The 19,832-nt window shown below is 41.4% G+C and overlaps 1 protein-coding gene across 1 annotated transcript in view; it reads left to right on the top strand.

The window, feature by feature from the left end:
- The window catches only part of COL19A1 (collagen type XIX alpha 1 chain), a 312,743-nt gene that overhangs the window by 70,596 nt on the left and 222,315 nt on the right, over nucleotides 1-19,832 (top strand). The window contains 1 exon segment of the mRNA XM_054021580.1: nucleotides 19,007-19,051. Within this exon segment, the coding sequence (XP_053877555.1) occupies nucleotides 19,007-19,051 (45 nt within the window).

Below are 19,832 nucleotides of genomic sequence, written 5' to 3'. Positions count from 1 at the left end.
CTTCTTTCTTATAGTACATGAGATGATTAGAAATGTTCATGTAGACAAATCCAGATTAGAGCCAATGGGTAGCTTTGGAGTAAACCTGAGATGCCACCAGAAAACAATCCAAGTGGGCATTGATTTATAATGTGATCCATAGTTTGACTGGTGTCCACAGAGCCATTGTGTGTTGTTTTCCAGAGATGTAAGAAATGACAGCATCTGCCAGGCAGTGTTCTGAAGTGGTTTAATCTGGACCATTGTTTCCAGGGTAGATTGAAGCCAGGAAGTTCTTTTGTGGGGTCAGCAATCAAATGTTTGTTTGGGGCATTAGAATTATCCCAGAATTCTTTCCAGTGCATGTCAGGATTGAATGACAATGCTTTAAAAGCTTTAGCACAATCCCCAAAAAAGCTTGTGAGATTTCAGGCACGACTTCAGAAGATTTTGGAGGTATCCTCATGAATTTTCAGGTTGGCCATGATTTGCTTGTACTCATGAGCTGTTGTGTGTTTCTCTCCGCATCTTGGATGCGGGTATATGTCTCAGAGTGGGCTACTATTGAGTAGGTCAGGGGTAGGCAACCTTTCAGAAGTGGTGTGCCGAGTCTTAATTTATTCACTCTAATTTAAAGTTTTGCGTGCCAGTAATACATTTTAATGTTTTTAGAAGGTCTTTCTATAAGTCTATAATATATAGCTAAACTATTGTTGTATGTAAAGTAAATAAGGTTTTTAAAATGTTTAAGAAGCTTCATTTAAAATTAAATTAAAATGCAGAGCCCCCCGGACCGGTGGCCAGGACCCGGGCAGTGTGAGTGCCACTGAAAATCAGCTCGTATGCCGCCTTTGGCACACGTGCCATAGGTTGCCTATTCCTGGAGTAGGTGCTTGTTTTAATGTTCCAGTTATAATTTTCGTCATGACGTTAAGCTGCACGGCCAGAAATTTGGTATGTGAACTGCCTGCCCAGGCTGGTACACAATATTCAGCACTTGAGTGTGCCAGTGATAGTTGTCATTTAAGTGTGCATGCATTGGCATCCCATATTGATCCTGCAAATTTTTGGATGAGGTTAGTCCTTGTTTTTACCTTTTTCATGTGTTTGGTTTTTTTTAGATGAGCTTTAAAAGTCAAGCTCATTCCAAAGTTACAGCCAGGTACTTAGAATAGGGCTCATTTCAGACATATGAAAAGTGACATTAAGTGGTTCCTTAGTGGCTTTATTGTTTAGGTGAAAGACTATTACCAGTGATTTGGAGGTGTTGGGGCAGAGCTTTCAATACTGCAAGTATTCTGTCATTATCTTGAGGTCAGCAGAGAGCACCAGTGGTGGTACTGTCTTCGCCTTATATCACAAGAATGATGTTGTTAATGCAAATGAACTTACGTGAAATTGTCAGGTAAGTCACTAATATAGATACTGAATCATGAAGGAGCCAGCATGAATCCTTGAGGTTAAATATCATTGAGGGTGAATATTTTGCTGATCTGCCCATTCAAAAAGATGTGCTGTCTATAGTTGCTTGACATTATGGCCAGGAGTCACATAGTGCCACAGCATTGGATGACCCCTAATAGCTCATATCTCCATACCATATCATAGGTGGCCAATACATTTATCAATGCTGTTCCAGTTTTTAGATTCCACTAGAAGCCAGCCTTGATGTAACTAGTCATGGCAAGAACCTGGTTTCAGCAACTTCCTCCTGGTCTAAAACCAGCCTTTTAATTTGGCAGGATGGCCTCTAAGATAAGGATGAGATGAGCTGGCAAAACCCTCCCTGTTACCTTATGAGTTGCGGAGAGGAGTAATATTGGGTGACAGTTGGTGGCATCATATGGTAGTATCCCATGTTTGAGAAGGGAAATGACTATCATCTCATACCAGCGTTTTGAGATCTTCCCTGTTGAATGTACAGCAGTGCCAACTATGCTTGTCCCTTTGGCCCCAAATTCTTAAGGAATTCGAGATGATTTTAATATAGGAGCAAGACGACAACCTTCATGTGGTGCTCCTGTTGCACATTATTGATTAACGCAATGAATGTCATCAAAAGGCTACTGGATGTTGATTTGTCACTTTCTCGGAATAATTAGCAATGTGAAATTTGTTAAGAGTCCATGTCTAGCATCAAAGAACCATAAGGATAGCTATACCCGTGTACAAACTTAATGTGGAAGTTTGTCATATGTTAAGTGTGACTATCTTTCAAGAGTTCTTAAGGGTAATTACATTGATGTTGCTGTACAAGAGACTCAAGATGCAGACTATGGCAAGCTGTAAGATATAAAATACATGTCACCTTTAACATTGTGAAGTGTGGCCTTGCCATATACAATGGGCATAGTCTTAAAGATGTCTCAGTCCTGGAAGAATCCAAGGCCATGGAAATTTCTATTACTGCAATAAAAATCTGACTACTGACCATAACGAACGTCTACAAATCTCCAAATAAAGTCCACATTACCTTCTTTTCTTCACCCAGCTGTGTACTTTGGTGACTATAATAGCCACCATCTCGACGAGGCTATAGCAGAAATGATGCAGCTGGTGAGCAACTTACAGACTCTGCCTGATTCATAAATGTTCATTTCTCCCAGTATGGTAAGTGCTCAGTTAGATGCAAAACAAATTCAGTTTCTCTGCAAGAAGTCTTCAGAAAATGTGTAGACTATGGTCCTGAAGGGTTGCTATGCTGCTTTTACCAGTGCAGTGATTTGGATGGATTAGCTTCTGTCAACTATTCATTTTACCACTAAATGAAGGCACACGATCAAGACCAAGTAGCTGTTTGAAGTCATGCACTCATCTGCCATCACAGCTGGGTTGCTCCAAGTCTCCTGTATATCTGAGATATTTCTACTTTTACTAATGTATGTTCAGTGAGGTCTGCACATAATTTGACTGAAGAGCTCTTCTCATGTTGAATCCATTGAAGACATGGATTTACATGAAAAGAGCGAAGTCCATAAAAGCCCTGATACTTTGAGTTTGTATGTTGTGTGAAAAATCTTGATAGGCAGACTCACTCTTGACCACTGCATTTTCCAAGACTTGTTTGGTTGCTTCAGGGAGCATTGTATATTTTTAACTGCAAGTTGTGATTTGAATAGCCTTTGATCACGAATGTGATTCCATAGAGCTATCTGCTACTTTGACTTATTTTTGCCATATTAGGTGATCTTTTGTAGTTCAGACTCTGTGTATAGCTGAACAACTTATGATTTTTTGGTTCCCAAACTCTTAAGCTTCAGACACCTGCAACAGTGCAGCTTCTTTTCTTGACAAAGAGCCTTGTGTAGCTGGATTACTTCTGTGGGCACTGGCTAAGGGAGTTCTATAGTCAGAAGCGATGTTGCTGGAAAGAATGGTGCTGGTGATTGCTTTTATGCTGTCTAGTGTTGATACACAGGGGCTTCCATTTTCTTTGTTGTGGGCATCCTTTATCTTCTTTTACTTTAACTACAGGCCTGTGTATCTGACCGAGCATCTAGAGCATGCTTCATGCACTTAAGGAAGCTCATTGCTGAGTCTTCTCTGCTCCTCTTATCTCCCTAAAAATCAAAGAAGCGGCAAATTGACAATAAGGGAAAAATGCAATTTGAACACAGAAGTCTAATACCAATACGTACTGGTACTGCTCAGCAGCTCTGTGATAGACTCCTTTGGACTGTGCTGCTGTACCTCCTGTAAGGATGTGATTTAAACAAAACAAAAAAAAAACCTCCTGCTCATTGGCTAGACTTTTTAATCTAAGGTATGCTAGTTAGGGTGCACTAGCTGGTCCTGTCTGGGCTCCTTTCTGCTAGGGTATGCTCCAGGACATTGATCTGAGGTCTGAGGTCTGTGTCTAAGGTCCTGTAGCTGGAATGTGCTCTTTAGGGTTGCCACCTCTGAGATGCAGAAAAACTGGCTACTGCTAGTGTAACCCACACACCTTCTGAGTGTGGTGTTTTGTCCCCTCTAGTGGCACTGAGATCACTTAGAGAGTGAGATTAATGAGTCTGCTCTGCAGCCTTAGCTAACAGCCATATGGCTTTTAGCTCATGCATTTAGCTCCGGAAGTCCCAGGTTGGATCGTGCCCGCTGACGACCGGGGTCTGTCAGTGTTACACCAGCCTCCTTCCCCAACAAAAATAGTTTTAGTGCTGCTGTAGCTAATTCTCACTGGAGTGTTTTAGAAAATGATTTCACACACACACTCTGTCATACACACTGTACTTTTATGTTTATCATTTTTCTTACCTTCTCCTAACACAGGGCCACAGTTTGTAGTACAGGAGTGTGAATTGTAGAGCACTCCAACATGTTCCTAACCTGGCATGTCAAATCTTTTAACTGGCCAGTAAGTACAAAAACAAGTTTGGCCTGTTAAAAAATGGACAGTGTTAACCCTACTTGGATTCCTCCTTCTCTAAATTTGTGGCTGGGCTGTTGTTGAGGCTGCAGCTGTTCTTCTGCTGGCTTGCAAGGGGCCACGCCTGGGCATCTGCCTTTTTGATGCAGGCAGCAGCAGCAGGAGTTGTTTGTGGCTGGTTGCCAAGCTCTCTTCCTCAGGGGAAGTTCTCCCTGGGAAGTAGCCATTCACATCCACCCTCTAGGGCACCCTCCAAGCCCCTGGTGCAAGCAAATGTGGCCATCTCACCTGCTCCTTGCCTCTGTTTGCCTTTGTAGATTAGGACTAGCTTTATCTTCATGCCCCAGCCACAGTTTGAATTTGGCACCACTGTACAGTGCTGCCAAATCTTATAATATTATTGTGAGTCCAACAGCTGGTATTTTTCTTAAAACCCCAGCTTCTGGAGTCATGTGAGTAGATCAGAATCTCAGCTTCATTATTACTGTTTGTAAAGTAAGTTTCTAGCCTTCATAACTGCAGAGAAAAATCATGAAAATGTGACCTCAGTGGACCCTAAATGCTCATAAAGAGAAGTAAAAAGTATAACTTCTTAAAAATCTCTAAGCCAGTCTCATGATTTTTGGCGATCAGACTCACGATTTTTTTAATGTTTGGGGTTAGCAATACTGGAAATATTTATACAGTGCTTACAACTACACCTCTACCCCGATATAATGCGGTCCGATATAACACGAATTCGGATATAACACAGTAAAGCAGCACTCCAGAGGACGGGGCTGCTTTACCTCATTATATCCAAATTCGTGTTACCACAGGTGGTTCCTCTTTGCCTGCCCGTTACTTGCTGCGGCCCTTTCCAGGGACCCCCTGCCCCAGCTCACCTCTGCTCCACCTCCTCCCACGAGCGTGCTGCAGCTCCACTTTTCCTCCCTCCCAGGCTTGCCACACCAAACAGCTGATTGGCGCGGCAAGCCTAGGAGGGAGAGGGGAGAAGCGGAGCTGCGTCACACTCATGGGAGGAGGCGGAGGGAGAGCGGAGGTGAGCTGGGGTGGGGAGTGGTTCCTCTCCCTACCCTGATATAACGCAGCCTCACCTATAACACGGTGAGATTTTTTGGCTCCCAAGGACCGCGTTATATCGGGGTAGAGGTGTATTTAATCCAGGACTCAAATTGTAGTGTTCATGTAGTGCTCTTATTAAGGTACAGAGAGCTTATATTTAACAACTAAATTATTTTGTATTTAAATGTTATGTAATACAGAAATGAGAGCTGCCAACAAGCAGCAGCCTACACTAGTCTGTTCAGGGTATGTCCCAGCAGCATCCCCAGAATGGAGGATGCAGCTGCACTCTACATCCTTGCATAACAACAACCGCCATTCCACACAGTGGCCATATATCATACTCACATTTTTTAAGGCTTCTGTAATCGGCCAAGTCTACACTACAAACCTATAACTGTCACTCATGGGTGTGAAAAATCCACACCCCGAGCAATGTAGTTATACCAACCTAACCTCCCACCCATGTAGACAGTGCTATGTCAATGGGAGAACTTCTCCCATTGACACAGCTACCACATCTTGGGGAAGTGCATTAACTACGCTGTCAGGAGTAGGGTCTTCACTAAAGCACTACACTGGTGCTGGTGCATCTGTGCTTCTGTAGTGCTGTATGTGAAGAAAAGCCCACCTTGTTTCTAGTCTTGCTCCTCTCCCGGTTGCCATCAGTGCCACAGGCTAATCAGAGTTAGTCCTCACGTATGTCAGGAAGGAATTTTTCTCCCCATGCAGTAGCATTTGCAGAAATTGTCAAGCACATTATGCCTAGTTTTGTTTCATGTTTTTGTTTTTCTTTGAAGGATTGTCTATTGGATTTTGCCAAAGGCAAAATTGCAGCTTGATGGGTCATTGATTGGTTCTGATAGGATAATTCTTGTGTTACCTCTCTAATTTAAAAAGTAGTTTATTCTATTGCCCGTAACAAAATTTTCTATGTGGCTTACACCTTGTAGTCCAATTATTTACCTGGAAGAAATTTTAAAAGCTTTCTACAAGCCCCAGAAAGTAGAGTCTTTTATATTTCATGAATTATATTGAGGCTGCAGGCGATTTTGTTGGCTGCTGTGAGTTGTAATGAATTGAACTATAACTACACCATTGCCAGACTTTAAACTGTGGAAGATCTGTAAATGTGCAAAGAAGAACCCAGGGGAAGACTTTTATAATAATCTTCGGTCCCTCGGCAATTGGCTCTACACTGTTTTTCACAGCCAAACTTTTGGGTTGAAATAATAGTTTATTTGCTTTCAGTGAAACCAGCTCAAACATGACTTTTCTGTTATACCAATGGTGTGGGGTTTTTTGTTTTATTTGTTGTTTTTATTCCCCACAAAGCTGTACGTAGAGCTACATTTTTCAAACAAAGATAGTATTTGTTAACTGGCAAATATCCAGTTGTCAGACATAAAAGCTGTCTATATATAGATTCTTCATATAGTAAAATCAATAATAGGTACTGAAAATGTGATTTATTTTCACAATGGGAGCTAGTCAAAATGTTCATTGCAAGCCAGTACTCCTGAACACACATGACTCAGGTTGCATGTTTGAAACCTGAATTGATTAGCCCAACACAACTGACTGAGGCTGGGCCAAGTCTTGAATAATCATCAGAATCGTTGCTGTTGTATGGAGCTTCCAAAAATAGAAAAAGTGCTTGCTAACTCTGCTGTTGACTTTATCTCCAATGAACTCATTTCTAACCCACACTAAGTAAAGCAACTGTCAAAGGGTGTGTACTGCAGATGGTTCAGCAGTCACACACGTGTAGTATAGCTGGTGACACAGGTGTTTGATTTGTAATCATAAAATAGCAACAGGAGCCAGATTTTTGCAGTTGTGGTACAGAGAGCCCAGCCAGCTGATATTTTTTTTTAGTTCACAAACTCAGTTTTTTTCCCACTGTTATTCTTTCTGTGAATTACTGTCAAATTCCTTGCAATGCTCCACAAATGAGGGGGGGATTGCTTTAACTTGGAATAGGAGAGCACACTTGAACACTAATTGGGACAAATTTATCCCTGATGTGACTTCACTAAATAGTTACATTGGGGATTCATTTTACGTATTTTCCTTGGGTGTAAGATATATATTTTCTTTATTGCCAATAATGCTTAAGTATTTTCATTAACTGCAATCTTCAGTGATAGGTTTACATTTAACTGTCTATATCTTTGAGTGAAAGCTGTGTCCAAGAGCAGCGGACATGTAAGGAGTATGCAAAACTCATTGGGGCAAACACCTTCTAATTATTTAGACTTCATTAACAAACAGAGGCCCCGAGCTCCATTGTGCTGGGTGCTGCATAAACATAAAAGAAAAGGAAATCTCTGTCCCAAAGAGTTTACGATCTAGATACAGATCACACATTACAGAAGGTAGAGAGGAGGTGGGAAGTAAGGGCTTGTCTATACTTCCAGGGATGCAGCTCTAGCACCTAGTGAAGACGCTGCCTATGGTGACGAGAGTGTCTCCAATTTGCATAGGTTCTCCACCTCTCCGAGAGGCAGTAGCTATGTCAATGGGAGAAACCCTCCTGTCAACATAGCATTGTCTACACCAGGGGTTAGGTTGGTATAACTACATTATAACACACCCCTGAACGATGTAGTTATACTGACATAAATTTGTAGTGTAGACACGGATTTAGATTAACAGATTAGAATATATTTGTGTAGAGTGTAAATGCTTATTAGTTATGCTGTAAACTTCAAAATAGCACTCTGATATCTAAAGAAAGGACTTCGCAATTGTCTCTATAGGAAACTATTTGGTTACTCTGTCTGTATTACTGTTTGGTCTTTTAACAATGGTGAATGGAGGAAAAGCTTTAGCAAAGATTTTGATATGGTCTCCCACAGTATTCTTGCCAGCAAGTTAAAAAAATATGGATTGGGTGAATGGACTATAAGATGGATAGAAAGCTGGCTAGATCATCGCGCTCACGGGTAGTGATCAACGGCTCAATGTCTAGTTGGCAGCCGGTATCAAGTGGAGTGCCTCAGGGGGTCTGTCCTAAGGCCGGTTTTGTTCAACATCTTAATTAATTATCTGGATGATGGGATGGATTGCACCCTCAGCAAGTTCGTGGATGACACTAAGCTGGGGGGAGAGGTAGATATATTGGAGGGTTGGGATAGGGTCCAGATTGATCTAGATAAATTGGAGGATTGGGTTAAAAGAAATCTGATGAGGTTCAACAAGGACAAGTGCAGAGTCCTGCACTTAGGAAGGAAGAATCCCGTGCACCGCTACAGGCTGGGGACCAATTGGCTAAACTGCAGTTCTGCAGGAAAGGATCTGGGGATTACAGTGGACGAGAAGCTGGATATGAGTCAACAGTGTGCCCTGGGTGCCAAGAAGGAACTGCATATTGGGCTGCATTAGTAGGAGCATTGCCAGCAGATCAAGAGAAGTGATTATTCCCCTCTATTTGGCACTGGTGAGGCCACATCTGAAGTATTACGTCCAGTTTTGAGCCCCCCACTACAGAAAGGATGTGGACAAATTGGAGAGAGTCCAGCAGAGGGCAACGAAAATGACACTGGGGCACATGACTTATGAGGAGAGGCTGAGGGAACTGGGCTTATGTAGTCTGCAGAAGTGAAGAATGAGGGGGGATTTGATAGCAGCCTTCAACTACCTGAAGAGCAGTTCCAAAGAGGATGGAGCTAGGCTTTTCTCAGTGGTGGCAGATGACAGAACAAGGAGCAATGGTCTCAAGTTGCAGTGGGGGAGGTCTAGATTGGATATTAGGAAAAACTGTTTCATTAAGAGGGTGGTGAAGCACTGGAAGGGATGATTTAGTTGGTGTTGGTCCTGCTTTGAGCAGGGGGTTGGACTAGATGACATCCTGAGGTCTCTTCCAACCCTAATCATCTATGAATGGATTACCTAGGGAAGTAGTGGAATCTCCATCCTAGAAGTTTTTAAGGCCCGGCTTGACAAATTCCTGGCTGGGATGATTTAGTTGAAGTTGGTCCTGCTTTGAGCAGGGGATTGGACTAGATGACCTCCCGAGGTCTCTTCCAACCCTAATCTTCTATGATTCTATGAAAAGAAGGTATGTGTGTGTGTGGGGGGGGGGGGTTCAGTAGCCTTATTGCCTTTAGGGGACTGACTATAGGCAAAACAGAAATAGCAGCGGAGGTAACAGTTGCAATGTAGCCCTCTGTCTCACCTTTGATTAATGTCAACCCACAGAGCCTTAGACTGTAGGTTCTATAATGTAATAGTGGCTGTGGCTATTTTTTTCAGTTTTTCATTATATTTTAGATTGGGCATTTTTCCAGAGTAGTAATGCAAGCCAGTGAGCTTGAAAAGGATTAGGCTACAAGAACTTTAACAAAAACGTGTAGCTATTTTGCAATGTTAAGGTCATGTTGGTAATGCTGCAAAGTGGCTGGAGGAGCTTCCTAACTAGACAATAGAGATTCTTTTAAGTTGTGTGCTTGTGGCATTTATGTTGAGCCATACAAGAGAAAGAAAGGGTACAGCCAGAAATATGTATAATTACATCTATTTTCCACAGCTGATTTTCCCCACAAACAATCAACACTTTTTACAAAAAATGATTAAAAATCTCATCCAAAACACACCGCTTTGTAGTAGTTCTCAGGACCGTCCTGTGCGAGATGCCATTTCAGTTATCAGTGTGCTGATCCTGGCTCCTTGGTCCTGATTCTTGCAGGTGTAGAGAATACTGCAATGGAGATATAACTCACTAAGACTGAGGGTCAGTGGATGGAGTGTTCCCCTATTTACTATGGACCAGATTTTCAAAGGATCTCAGCTCCCTTTTTGGGCACTTGTTCTCAATAGGTGCTGAGCACCTTTGAAAATCTGGTGCATAATATGTTCAGTGCTTTCTGAGGTATCACAGCCTTCAACCCTAGTGCAGTAAGGATGACAACATTTTGAGCCGTTCCCGCCCAGCTGCTGCAGAATAGGGCTGGTGGGCATGCAGATAGCCAATTCTCTCTGGAGATGTGGCCGTGCAATGCCCTCCTTCTGTCAGTTGCCCCATAAAAAAGACTGGAGAAGAACCAGCCACCCCCAAATACATTGTAAGAAAAGGGGCAGGGGAAAATATTACAAGGCTACTGAGCTGCCACACTCCTCCCTCTACTACCTGAAAGACCCCTCAAGATTAGTAATGGTGAGGTGGCCTGGGGCTTGTGGGTAGGAGATAATCCCATGGGGATCTCATGCTTGGTATTTGGACTCAACGATATTTGGATTTAGAGATCTGAAAGTTATCCAACTATTCAAATTCTAAATACACTGTGTATATATCCTCCCTAATCCAAATAGCCTATTAACCCACGTCTAGAATATATCAAAGGACTTCCAAATAAGGAGATACAGCCATGAGAATAATCTTTAACTTCCAAATGGCACTAGACAAATAAAAACTGTATCTCTGAACTACTTGAATTGAATCAGTAGTTGGTACATGTTTCTCAGCTAGCTAAGTACACCACCATTCATAGAATCATAGAATATCAGGGTTGGAAGGGACCTCAAGAGGTCATCTAGTCCACCCCCCTGCTCATTATGTTATCAGAACAAATATTGCTCTGATCGATGAAGATCCACACCTTAGGCTAGACACTCAGCATGTTTGCATTGGTGTAGCTCTCTCTGACATTTTTTCCTTGTGAGTACACTGTAGCTGAAATCATTGGACATATGCCAGTTTATACCAGCTAAGGATCTGGCCCACTGAATCTTGAGCAGAGGGAACTGATGACTAGATTAAACGTTCTGGACAAAAATAATTCCTTCAGATAAAGCATTTGGCCTTGGGGCCTTCATTATTGACCAAGAGTGTTTCTTCTAGTGTCCTTTACTCAAGGCTCCAAATGTTATTGTTAATGTAGTAGTCATCATATATTTTATTATATTAAATAAGCGTGGCCATTTTTTACAACCCAAATAATCCTTTACGGTTGTAGAACACATTTTAAACTAACATTTACAATTTCTGGATTTCCGATGTTATTTCAATAAGTTGAATTGAGTTTAAATGACTTCCAGTTCTGAACTTTAATGGGGTTTAGATTTGTTTTAAAGCTGTGTAAATCAAGCAATGTTGTGTAAGACTTAGAGAATTTCTCTTTGGACAGATACATTAAGGAAACAAGTACAGTTACAAAACTCTATCAATTTGCCCAGAGTTTAATATCACTAGAAAATTGTGTCCATTTTATCAATACAGATGATAGAAATATCCAGCTGGCTAGCCTTAATTTTCTAAGAATTTTCCATATGAGATTATGAATCTTTTAGAATCGTTTTAAACAGAAAGGCCTGCTTGTTTTATTCTCAGTACTCAGTAGCAAGTGTTTTCATGTTTTTCATTTGCACTGTCTTTGTTTTCAATAGAATATCATAGATTGGTGGTTCTCAACCAGGGTACATGTATCCCTGGGGGTTTGCAGAGGTCTTCTAGGAGGTACATCAGCTCATCTAGATATTTGCCTACTTTTACAACAGGCTGCATAAAACACTAGGGAAGTCAGTACAAACTAAAATTTCATACAACATTGACTTGTTTATACTTCCTATATACTATACACTGAAATGTAAGTACAATATTTATATTCCAATTGATTTATTTTATAATTATCTGGTAAAAATGAGAAGGTAAGCAATTTTTCAGTCATAGTGTCCTATGACACAATTTTTTGTGTGTTTTTATTTCTGATTTTGTAAGCAAGTAGTTTTTAAGTGAGGTAAAACTTGGGGGTACGCAAGATAAGTCAGTAGTCTGGAAAGGTTGAGAGCCACTGTCATCGATCAGTCAAATAGGATTTATTTCCTAGCACATGCTCATTGCATATGTGTGCCATATTTTTAAATAAATATGTGTAAAATGTAGGGCTGTCAAGCGAGTAAAAAAATTAATCGCGATTAATCGCACTGTTAAACAATAATAGAATACCATGTATTTAAATATTTTTGGATGTTATCTACATTTTCAAATAGATTGATTTAAATTACAATACAGAATTCAAAGGTACAGTGCTCATTTTATATTTATTTTTGATTACAAATATTTGCACTGTAAAAAATAAAAATAGTATATTTCAATTCACCTAATACAAGTACTGTAGTTCAATCTCTTTATCATGAAAGTTGAACTTACAAATGTAGAATTATGTACAAAAAATAACTGCATTCAAAATTAAAACAATATAAAACTGTAGAACCTACAAGTCCACTCAGTCCTACTTCAGCCAATCACTCAGACAAACATGTTTGGTTACAATTTGCAGGAGATAATGCTGCCCGTTTCTTGTTTACAATGTCACCTGAAAGTGAGAACAGGTGTTCACATGGCATTGTTGTAGCCGGCATCACAAGATATTTACATGCCAGATGCACTAAAGATTCATATGTCTCTTCATGCTTCAACCACCATTCCAGAAGATATGCATCCATGCTGATGATGGGTTCTGCCCGCCCGGCCGTTGCTCACTCCTCACCTCCCACCACCACCCACCCGCCACTCTCCTCCTCGCCATCTGCCCGCCGCTTGCCTCCCTGCTAGTCTCCTCGCTGTCCGTCCGGTGTGCCCCCTCCGCCAACTCAATCACCACTCTCCTCTTCACCATCCACCCACCTGCCTGCCTCCTCACCTCCCTCCCGCCTGCCGTTCGGCTTCACACCCCACTCGCCCACCCACCTCCCATCTCACTTTTCCCCCTTGCCTCCTCACCTGATTATTGGGACAAATGGCGTACCGATCATACATCGGTTGAGACGTGGGACAAAGGGCTAAATATCGGGACAGTCCCGATTTGATCGAAGTGCAGGACCCCCCAAAGCGCAGAGCCTGGGGAGGTTGCCCCAATTTGACCTACCCAAGGGATGACTCAAGCTGGGGCCAGTGTAAGGACAGGACTGGTTCAGCCCCCAGTTTAGGCTAGTTATCTCCTGAGGGTATTCTGACTTGTATGGAAAGTTGCAAGGGCACAGAATCACCAGAGATGTTTGATTGCCTTCTGCTCTGGGGCTGCTGTGGAGGGAGAACAGAGCAAGAGGAGCTGGTTCTGTGCCTGGCAGGAATTCCTGTGGCATTGGGGGTATTCTCGGGGAGGGGCTTAGGCCTGCCATATTGTCCTTTTGTGCCAGCCTAGTTTGCTCAAAGGGGCTGTAGGGCAAAACTGAATTGGACCCATAAAGCTTGATTTTTTTCAGAGATGCTGAATATTGACAGTTTCCCCCTGACCTTAGTGCGCTTTGAAAATACGTGTGTGTTCTGTGGTCTGTAACTGAAGTATGAACATGAATCAAAAATGTCAACATTTAAAGCAGGCTCCATGAAATGACGACTCTACAGGATTCACAGTATGAGTGTTAGTAAGTATTTGCTGAATGTGTGTGTGGTTTTTTTTAAATCAAATTAATAGTTTATAAGGTAATTCTAACCATTAATGTTGGAGTTTGCTTAGAGAAACAACAAAGCGTTCCAGTAAGATAAGGAAAATGTGATAGTGATTTTTATACAATCTGATTTTTTTATTTATTAAAAAAAATCATAACCCCTGTAGTGGTTTTAGGCTTGTTCTGTACATGTTTTGAAGCAGCATTAGTATGACCCTGTGGTGGTCCATTTTTGATCATTACGCTCCATTTCTTTACCACAAAAAATAGGTGTTCCCATTTTCAAAAAGGCAGGGCCTTTGAGTGGATCCAAAGGCCTGGCAACTCAAGGTAAATGAAAGGCACAAATCCATAAATTTTCAAAACAGTGAGTAGATTTTAATTGCATTATATTCATTGATATTAAAAGGAATTGAATGGCTAGTGTTTCTGATGTATCCAATACATCCTGTAAGCCAAACTGTAAGTAGTATCCCAAGTCATAAATAATAGGACTCTTTGCTTTTATATTGATGATGGGATACATCCAGACATCTTGGATTTCATAAACTTTGTCCGTGAAACATCTATTACCCTTTTAAGTGTTTTTTTAAGTAATTAATATTTTTCTTTCCCATCCCCGAAGGGAATCTCATTAATTTCTAATATGTTTAATATTATATACCACATTAACTTCTAAAATGTTGTAAATTCTCAATGATTCCAAATTATTTGTTTAGGTTTCTCCTTACTTTTTAAAATATGTTTAGGTAATCTAGTGCTTAATTAATTTTTGGTACCATTTTGAGTAATCTTACATTAGTACTAGTTAATACTTTAAAATCCGGTACATGTTAAAATAATGGACTATGATCAATGATAAAATATCATTTAACCAGATTTCTAAAAATATTTCATTTGACCTGTTCCTTTTATGGAGAGAAACTTTTATGTTTTCTGGTTTGTACTGATGCAACTGTGTGTAGATAGAAAATTGTTATCTAGGATTATTACTAGTCTGTCAAAAGTATCTGAATTCCTAGTTTTCCGGAAATGTACATATGTGAATTATTTTTAATAACTTATCAGAATTTTTCCATTGCATTTACATCTGTTTTGACCAAGAAGAGCCAAATGAATGGTCCAGAGACTGGAAAACATGCCACAAATGGAGTTTATAAAAACCCCATTTTACCAGGGTTGAGTTATAAGATTGCTGTAGACCACAAGAGCTTTGTATTTATTTATTTAATTTCTTGTGTTATATGGATTAGTCAATTGTTTTTGTCTCTTTGTCCATAGTATTAGGGCGTGGTGAGAGTTTCTTCCTCCTCCTTTGTCCTTTTTGTATATTTTGTATGACTTGGAGGTAGAAAAGTGAGAGTTCCAACGTTTGTGTTACTTAGTGGATGTGGATGGAAAATAGTGAATCGAGTGCAGTGGGAGTTACTTGGGATCAAAGTCTATAGTTTTGCTGGTGAAAAGCCCATGAAGATTTATGGGGGCAATGGAGGAGATTTTATGGCTGAATTCTCTGAGCTAGTGTCAAAGCTTCTGTAGGGAATGCTAATTAATTAATGTTCTTGTGTATTTCAAAGTGCAAGTAGGCTTCAGCCTGAATGGCTCAGCACGTGATTTGCAAGAAGCAAAGAACACTCTTTGTGTCTATATCAGGGGTTGGCAACATTTGGCATGCGGCTCGCCAGGGTAAGTACCCAGGCGGGCTGGCCAGTTTATTTACCTGCTGACGTGGCAGGTTCGGCCGATCGCGGCCCCCACTGGCCGCGGTTCATCGTCCCGGGCCAATGGGGGCGGTGGGAAGCCGCGGCCAGCACTTCCCTCACCCGTGCCGCCTCCATTGGCTTGGGACGGCGAACCGCAGCGAGTGGGGCCGCGATCAGCTGAACCTGCCACGTCAGCAGGTAAATAAACTGGCCCAGCCCTCCAGGGTGCTTACCCTGGCGAGCCGCGTGCCAAATGTTGCAGACCCCTGGTCTATATCTTACGCATTTTTATTCTTTATAATTATGGATGCTGTTAGTCATATAAATGTCCAATCCTTCACTGAATTTGGATAAGTTCCTGATCTTAATAACAGAAGGAACTCACTGTCACAAGATGTATTGTGTGGTTTTTTAAAAAGTTTTTAATGTAATAATTTTAAAATTTATTGTCATTAACTTCATGTAGTATTTCCATATGCTTCATTATGAAAGTCCACTTTACCATCTCTAGCCTTTTATTACTGTATAACTAATAAGTAAATTAGAACTATATAGTCCTAATCTTGTCACATAGGGAAGTCTTTCTATACCTCTGACCATTTCCATCACTTGTCTGAATCTCTTCTGTTTGTGCTATATGCTTTTAGTGGTGAAGTGACGAGAAATAAATGCAGTATTCAAAGTTAGACCAATACCATTAATTTATATAATGACTTAGCCCTTCCTTACTACACACTGTTTAATTACCTATGCACATTGAACAGATATTTTCATTGAATTGTCCAACTGTATACATTGGAAGCATTTTCATTTTCTCCATTGTGGAGACAAAAATTAGAGGTTGACCATATAAGGAGCTTTACTTCTTTGTGTTCATGCTTATTGAAGGGATTCATTTAACGATAATGAATTCTTAACATTTCTTTTGGTTATGCTTTTCCTTGGAAAGCCATGTGTTAAGTGCAGTGTTGAATTGTCCCTCACTTTGAAAAGCTCCCCAACAAAGATCAGTATTTTTTTTTTTAATCAATCATAGTCTTCCTGGCAAGATTCAAGATGGAGTCTTCTGTGAAACACAGCATGAATACCTTTTGAAATTAGAACTTAATTCTGATACCACTTTCGCTGATGTAATACCACTGATTTCAGTGGAATTATTCCTGAGTTACATTACTGAAAGAGCAATGAAGCTATGTTTACACTACCGCAGCATCGATACTCCAGCAATCGATGCACCAGGGGTCCATTTAGTGGATCTAGTGAAAACCCACTAAATCGACGGCAGAGCACTCTCCGGTACTCCACCAGGAACAAGAGGAGTAAGGTAAGTCGACGGGAGAGTGTCTCCCGTCAACGTGGCCAGTGAAGACACCGGGATAAGTCGACCTAAGCTACGTTGACTCCAGCTACGTCAGGCCAGCAGTTCACCATCCTAGGCCAATGGGGGCTGCGGAAGCGGCACAGGCAGAGGGATGTGCTAGCCGCTGCTTCCCGCCACCCCCATTGGCCTGGAGCGGCGAACCGCGGCCAGTGGGAGCCGCTATCGGCCGAACCTGCGGACGCAGCAGGTAAACCAACTGGCCCAGCCCGCCAGGGGGCTTACCCTGGCGGGCCGCATGCCAAAGGTTGCCGATCTCTGAGCTACGTTACTCCCATAGCTGGAATTGCGTAAGTTAGGTTGATTTACCATGCTAGTGTAGACATAGCCTCAGAATATGCCCCTAACTCTCTAATTATGGCTCTTGCCCAGAAGTTACAAAGCAATGGTACAGCGTTCAGGAAGGACTAGAATATTACCTTTTGAACATATAACTAGATTAATATTGCCAACCTCCAGAGATCAGACCCCCAAAAATCATGATTTAAAAAAATATATTGTTGGGATTATATTTTTTATTTGTCTTTTGACATTTTTTAACTCTCCCCAGCTCTTCCGTGTGTGTGTGTGTGTGTGTGTGTGTGACCATTAGTGTTGCCCACTCTCCCAAATGAATTACTTACAGAGATTTTTGCACATCTGCCCAGCCCCTGCCCAGCAGTTAATTCTGCTCTGCTGTTAGAAATGATTTTCCTAATAAATTTATTAAGGCTTACTATGACTCAGCTTCCACACAAGTATTCCTTCTATTAGTCCAATGGCCAACTGGTGTTGGTGATATACAAAATACCAATACTAGCATATATATACTTATACTCCTAGCAACAATACAGTTATAAGCATTGGCCAAAATATTTACAACAGGATCAGGCGCAGGAGATATCTTCCCATCATGGCATGACTCCAGAGAGAGAAGGAAAAGAACCGACAAAGAAATTCCAAACAAACCTTGCTTTTTATACATTATAATATACCAGTGATTCCATTGCTGTTATTGGACCTTAGCCAAAGCTAGATGAGAGATTGTTGGGGCTGAACCCTGCCCCCTGGCCTGGTTAAGACAAGATTCGTGGCTGGGCCCCTTTCTTTTCAGGGTTTCCTTCTTATCTTATTTTGCTGAATTTTTCCCTAGCTATTGAACTAAGTATTTCTTTTGAAACAAACGAATAATTGTTTACTTCACCTATTATCCAACTATCCATGTTTTCTTTATTTTTATTACTCCAGCCCAAATCTTAAATAAGATAAGAATGGTATTTCAAGAATCACTACAAGTTTAACACGAAACAACTCTTCTTTCTCATGAACACATTCCTTTTGGTCACGTGCCTTGGGCCTGTCACTCAGGCTAACATCCAAACCCAGTTTAAAACCATAGTTCACCCAGCTGTAATGTGGGCCTATATTCCTTACCTCTGCTTCTCATGGGGTTCTTCACTCCCCTCTCTGAGGCCAGGGCGCAGCAACAGTGGAGTCAACTCTCCCCCTTCCCAGGCTGGAGGGCAGCTATGGAGGCTCTTCACCCCTCCCCATTTCCCTTCCCAGGCTGGGTGCTGCAGGGAGTAGTGGAGGGGAGCAGATGTGCTGTTCTGTCCCAGTTGCTCACAAGAGAGGGGAGAAGAGGGACTGGACCTGCTCTGAGCTGCTGGGCTCTCTGCTTCCTCCTTCCCTCCTGTGAAAACAACGAACAGAGGAGACTCTTCTGGCTTTTGGCAGGGCTGAACTTTATGAGGGAGCTGGAGCTTCCTTATGTCATCACACAATGGGCTCCAGAAACCTCTGAAATCCTGTCACTCACAGTAAAATGAAGAGAATTGGCAGTACTCCTTGATGCACTGCAACTAGTCATTGTTCACGATTTTCTGAGTGAAATATAGTTTGAACAAAGCAACAAAAATTAGCAGTATGTTTATAGCTATACAGCATATACCCAGGATGTTGCTGTAAAAATACATATAATATACAAAATGATTAAAGAGTCAAATATCTGTCCATAATCACTTGTAAAACTATTGGGACTTGCTTAGTTTGAAAATATTGCTGGGCATAAGTAGTTTTTGATTTTTCTTGTGGTTTGCTCATGTGAGTGAGAGCCAAATAATGAAGGTTATGTACATTTTGTTTCAGGGGGAAGATGGCTTAGTAGGTGTTCCTGGCCTTCCTGGTTCCAAGGTAAAGGCATTTTAGTTTTATTTTATATATTTGCATTTCTGAAGCTTCCTTCTTTTTCCCAGCTGTTCACTATCTATAGAAATTGGTCAGTATTTTAAATTACATGTGGGGTGTAAGATTCATTTCATATGCCAGTGGAACTCTATCACTGGGCCTCTGGCACCAGAAATGACACGAGAAATGCCTGCGCAGGCACAGCCACCTGCATATGTCATTCTGCATTAGGAGCTTGGAATCAGTTGGCTAGGCCTCAAAATTGGGCTATGCCAGCCCAGCTTGGAGATGTGCTTATTCAGAAATTCAAAACTACCCTTTCCTGGTGAAATCCCAGGAAGGAGGAGGATGACAGTGCGGTCACTTGCTGACTTCCCAGTCAAATTTTCTCTTTGGTGCAACATTCTCCTATTTATTCCTGCCCTCAGAGAGTTCACATGGTATTGAGTCTCCCTCAGGAAGGCTGGATGCACTTCAGCACCTAGAATCCAGAATGGGTGCCTAATAAATTAATTTATTTTGGGAGTTTGATGGTGACATATCTTCAGAACACTGGCAGGGGTCACTACAAAGCAATACAAGGCATTCCTTACACCCTATGGGCTGATTGTGCTGCCTTGACCACCACCTCAGTGCATTTTGTCCTAAAAGTTTGGATGAAGCTATGTTGCTTGTTGAACTCTCATTATACTGTTTGGCTGGTGTTTCATATTGGCAGTTTGGGTAATATATTGCTAGCTCTGATTAGATCAAATTATCCATAAAATGTAATCTTAAAAGACTTGTT

This window comes from Malaclemys terrapin, chromosome 3, assembly GCF_027887155.1.
Source record: "Malaclemys terrapin pileata isolate rMalTer1 chromosome 3, rMalTer1.hap1, whole genome shotgun sequence".
Lineage (NCBI taxonomy): Eukaryota > Metazoa > Chordata > Testudines > Emydidae > Malaclemys > Malaclemys terrapin.
This window is presented reverse-complemented; position numbering and strand designations above follow the sequence as displayed.